The sequence below is a fragment of the Cucumis melo genome, chromosome 10, assembly GCF_025177605.1.
Source record: "Cucumis melo cultivar AY chromosome 10, USDA_Cmelo_AY_1.0, whole genome shotgun sequence".
Lineage (NCBI taxonomy): Eukaryota > Viridiplantae > Streptophyta > Magnoliopsida > Cucurbitales > Cucurbitaceae > Cucumis > Cucumis melo.
In genome coordinates this window covers 17,769,451-17,774,623 of record NC_066866.1, presented here as the reverse complement: position 1 = coordinate 17,774,623, position 5,173 = coordinate 17,769,451, and the positions used below count along the sequence as shown (strand labels likewise).

General features: G+C 36.1%; 1 protein-coding gene across 1 annotated transcript; it reads right to left on the bottom strand.

The window, feature by feature from the left end:
• Positions 1-219: 219 nt before the first annotated feature.
• LOC103495108 (auxin efflux carrier component 7-like) lies at positions 220-4,616 on the bottom strand. Its single transcript, XM_008456566.3, has 6 exons — positions 3,070-4,616; positions 2,703-2,988; positions 2,509-2,594; positions 1,331-1,488; positions 1,151-1,227; positions 220-780 (listed from the first exon to the last, which is right to left on the bottom strand). The coding sequence occupies exons 1-6, from the start codon at positions 4,280-4,282 to the stop codon at positions 714-716; spliced, it is 1,887 nt and encodes a 628-aa protein (XP_008454788.1). The 5' UTR covers positions 4,283-4,616; the 3' UTR covers positions 220-713.
• Between the last annotated feature and the right edge of the window lie 557 nt (positions 4,617-5,173).

The following is a 5,173-nucleotide window of genomic DNA, read 5'->3' as shown; positions in this document are numbered from 1 at the left end:
CTGAATACCTAATTACATATCCAATATCTTTGTAAAATACAAATTCTATATCACAAATTAATTAAAAAAAATTATTAATCTTTGAAAAAATATTTCATTTGGGACTAAATTTTTACAATCAAACTTATTTATAAAAGGTTTGAAGAATGAAAAATGATATTTTTAACCAAATAATAATAAATATATAAGCTTTTAGATTTGTGTTAATTGAAATCCCTATTTGAGAATATGGGGTTTATAAAATGATAAAAGTTAGTCAAATTTGTCCTCTTCTTTGAACACCAAAACATTGAAAAATTAACAAACTTTACAAGCAAAGTGGAAAAAAGGAGAGATAGAGGTGAGAGAGAACTACTTTCCTTGATTTCCTCATGAATGTTTCCCCATTTGCCATTATTTCTGCCTCCTTTCTTCTGCAGCCTAAGTAGCCTTTACTTTTGCTTCCTCTCGTCTTTTCAACTCTTCTTTGTACTCAACTTTGGTCCCACAAAGCAAGTATTCTCCCCAAATATTAGGAACTTCCTTGTTAGCTAATTTGAGTTTAATATCATTTGGGGGCTGAAAATCAAATCTCTTATCAATTTTCTTTTGCTAACTCCATCGTCGAAAATCAAATCTTCGGGATGGCGTTCATCCATTTGCAGCACGTGAAAAGAAAGAATTATAGTCTTCTTGTCTTGAACTTTGATTGTGTTTTTGGTAATGGTGAGATTTTACAACCCGAGAAGAATGTAGTAGACAAGAGTGATTGGAAGTGCTATTAACATCCCAAATATGACTCTGCAGAAATACATGGAAAACCCCATTTTTTTTAATTAGCACATGATCCAACCGTCAAAGCAAATATTAATATTAATTAGAAAGAAAGTAATATTATGAATAATCTTACTTTATCACCAAATAACGCTATTATCAAATTCAAAAGTTTAAGCTATGTTTGGTAACTATTTATTAAGTCTACAAACACTAATTCTATCAAAAAAAAAAAAAAAAAGCAAAACATAAATTTGGATTCTTTGTAACACTCCAAAAGTTAACTTTTTAAAAATTGAATTAGATAAACGAAGTAATAAATAAGCTTAATTTTTAAAAAACTAAATAATTATCTGACAAATCTAATCGTTAGCGAACTTATTGGTTAGAAACTTACGCAGTATTAAGAATGGCAGGATGGACGTTGTACTCTTTAGCAAAAACAAATGGAACAATGCCTTGGGGCAATGCAGCCTAAAAAAAAAAGAACAGATCAAAATTACCATCAATAACTTTGCATTAATATGATAAACCAATTTCCAAATTCTATAACAGTGAAACATATAGTGAAAGTAACCTGAACAATAGCAACACGAAGGAGATTGCCGTGCAGACCGATAGCAACTGAAGCAGCCGCCATCACAGCAGGGCCTGTGAGAAACCTCACAGCCATAGCAAATGCAGCAATGGAGTTTCCACAAGCAATTAGTTTTGGCTGTAAAGCCATAAAGATACCTGTGAGAAAAAGTCATTTGGACCATTTAATGAGATGAGATTGATTTGAGAAAAGTAAAGAAGAAGAATGAACAGGAAATGTGACCATAGAGAACTTAAAGCCATGAAAGAGAATGAGGTATTGGGACCCACATGTTGGGTGGTAGAGATTCATTTGTAGTGAAGGAGATAAATATATTTATGGATTTGGTTTGTGACAGAGAATGTGAGAAGCAAATGGATGGTTCTGAGTTGGTGTTTAATTGGCAGTAAAGGACCAAAAGCTATAATTTCAGACAGAGTAGACAATAACACCAACCTAATATCTGCCTAATTTAATTTGGGATTTAAGAAAAAGATCTACACATATAACAAATCACCTTTTCTATGTGAAAATTTTGCAAAAATCCAAACTAAAAATATTGTACCCTCCTCTTATGTTAGGAAAATAGAAAAGTATCTCTTTAATAATCATTTGAACTTATTTAATAACTTTTTAATTTTTAGTTTTGGTTGTTAATGCTACCCTATTTATATGTTCTTTCACTCTTTCACTTTGTTATTCACTTTTGTTTACAAAAAAAAGTGAGAATTTAAAATTTGATAGTGATTTTTGGTTTGTTGTTTTTGAAATTTGTGTTTGTTTTTATAATTTATTTACTCATTTTCATCTTCTCTAAATAATTATTTAAATTCTTCACTAGATTTTAAAAACTATTCAAAACATAGCAATGTAATTTTTAAATAGATAACAAAATAATTATGGTTAAAAACTTAGTTTTCAAAACGACACAAACATAGAAAACCTCATCGAAAGTTTTCCAAATTAGAAAAAAAATGAAAACTACTTTTTTTTTTTTTCCTTCAAGGTCAAAAGACCAATCAATCAGTTACACCCTTTTCCATAATGAAACCATTTTGTGCTCTTCCAAATCAGAAAATCAAGACCCCCAAAACTCAATCAAACAACAATAGATGAACACGTTTCCAAACATATAAAAGTAAACAAAAACTTTGTAGTAAAGATAAACATTGACTCACCTAAGCTAAACATTGCCATTCCAAGCCCAGCATCTGAGAGAATTGAGATTGATTGTGCTATTATTTTAGGCATAGACACATGCCAACTGCAGAATTACACACAAAATAATAAAGAGACTAAAACAAAGGAGTTAAGTTAACACAAGAAACTAAAGTCATTCAAAATCAATGGCTTAAAGTTTAGAACATAGTACCGAAATGCAATAAGAGACCAAGCAAGGCCAATGAGACTTGAATATGTGTTTGGATTTCTAATCAACTTTCTCCACACCATGATTAAGATTAAACGTGTCATAACGCTCGTAGGAGGCATTTGTTTCGCCGCCCCACTCTCCGGGGCTGCAGCCATGGCAGTGGCGGCGGTGGTGGCGGTACTGGAGCCGAGCTTGTGGAGTCCTATAGGAACTTGTTCTTCTTTCTCATTGTCTACATCCTGAAAATTTAACTCTTCTCCTCTGAACTTCCCCTCACTTTCAGCAACTGATTAATCATAGTCACAACATTAGTTTATTGTTAAATACATTGAATGAGGATTTTGATTACTGGTTTTTGGGGTTTTACCTTTTCTCTCACCATTTTGTGGGTGATCGGCGATGAACATCCTGATTTCTTTGGCGTTTTGATCGGAGGAGCGTCCAATTTGTTCATTAGCTCCGAAATCGGCTCCTTTAAATACATGGAGACCGTCGGTTTCGGAAACTGGCGAAGCGCTTGAACTCCATACGAACATATGAAGCTCCTTCGCGTCATGGCTGGCTTTACTCGTCGGACCACCGTTCTGCGGCGCCGGCTGCTGCTGTTGCGGCGGTTGTGTTCTACCGCTCTTCGTGAACTCTGGATTCGGCGCTGGATAGAAACCGAATCTCGGCGAATTCACTGTCGGAATACCGGAACTCTCCTCGAAATTCGACGGCCGAGGTGTCGGACCTCTGGACGACTGAACGGAATATAACTCCGGCTGACCGAAATTGGAGTGTCGTCCTTGATATCCCATCAGAGAGTAGAAATCCGTGTGGTTGAAATTCGAACCTCGTGGCGTAGGGTTTCTCGAAGAACTTAAACTGTAAATCTCTGCTCCAGTGAGATTCGACGGCCGCGGCGTCAACGCCGGAAGCGAACAAGGCCCTAACGACCGCCGTGAAGCGTTGGATTTCCTCACAGTGACGTGAAGCTTGCCGTCGTTGCCAATTTCAGCGTCGGTTTCAAGAAAATCCCTCCCGTCTAACGAAACCACATCGGAATCGACCTTGAAGGAAACAATGGAGGCGGCAGTTTCAGGAAATTGCTCCATAATTAGAATCTTCGCTCCACGATACTCAAACAGAAAAAGCAAAAGCGTATACCAAATAATGCACTGCATAACAACAACTTGAACCATCAAACTTCCAGAGTTGCCTCCATACATAGCCTGTAATAGAGGAATCCCCATAACCAACGTATTCGGCAAAGTTGAAAGCGAGAAAATCGTAATCATCCACTCCAAACTCCCATTCTTAGTGAAATTCGCCCAAATCGTAAGAGCAACAAGCATAATAATCTTCTGCAGAGTATCCGCGGCGATGAACCGAAAGTTCATAGCATAAGGATCATTAGTAGAGATGAAATGAAACGAAAGCAGCGGAACGGCGAAGATGGCAACAAAGCGATTGATGCCGGAACACTGGTCCGGCGAGAAGATCCTCCACCAACGAACAGAGCCGTAGGCCAAAATCATAGCCACATAGAGTGGAATCACTGCCGTCAAGACAGTATACAAGTCCTTTCCGGTGATCATCTCCGGCGAGGAAAAACAATAAATGGGGGTATCTCTAGAGCTTCAAAATTGAAGTGGGTAAGAAGGGAAGTGACTGAAAATTCGATTCTGGATAATGGGGAAGTAGAAAACCGTTAGATAACGAACAGTAAGAGAATTATTTGGGTGGTAGCAGAGCAGAGCTGGAAATTACAGAGTGGAAATTGGGTTCCACTACGAATGAGTTAGAGAGTGATTTGTAGAAGGAGAGAGGGAAGAAGTTGGAAGGAGAATATATATATCCACACACATATATATATAGAAATAAAGAGAAAAGAAGATAGATTGAGGATATTGTGGCTAAGAGAAAGGGTGGGTGGAATGGAATGGAGCTATGGCTTTTGGGTTCTTTTGGTTCCTTTTCCTTTATGACTTTTTGGGCTTTTTTTAGGGGACCATCCCCTGTAGAATTGGGACACTACTCTCTATAACTAACTATACCATGTGGTTGTCTTCCTCACTCTTAACCTAACCCTTAGGTTAACGTTTAACTTCCTTTCCCACCACCATGGGATTTCAGTCATCCTTTTGCTTTCTCCTATTATTGTTTTAGTTTCACAACTCAAACATGAAAAATAAGGATTTACAATTGCTAGTATTTACTCCAATTTTCTCTATTATTTGTTATATTTCCAACAATGATATTACTAATGTGTACTAATTCATTTGACACTCTATACTCAAGTTTACACTTTACCTATTTAAAATAGTTAAAAAGTATAACGTTCCTCATCTCTATGTATGTATTTTTTCAATAACAAAAGAAAAATATATATAAAAATATATATGTTATAAAAAAAAATTGTCTTTGTCATTGTAGTGCATGGCTTCAAAGAAAGAAAGATTGCATACAAAGAACTTATATGTGGAAAG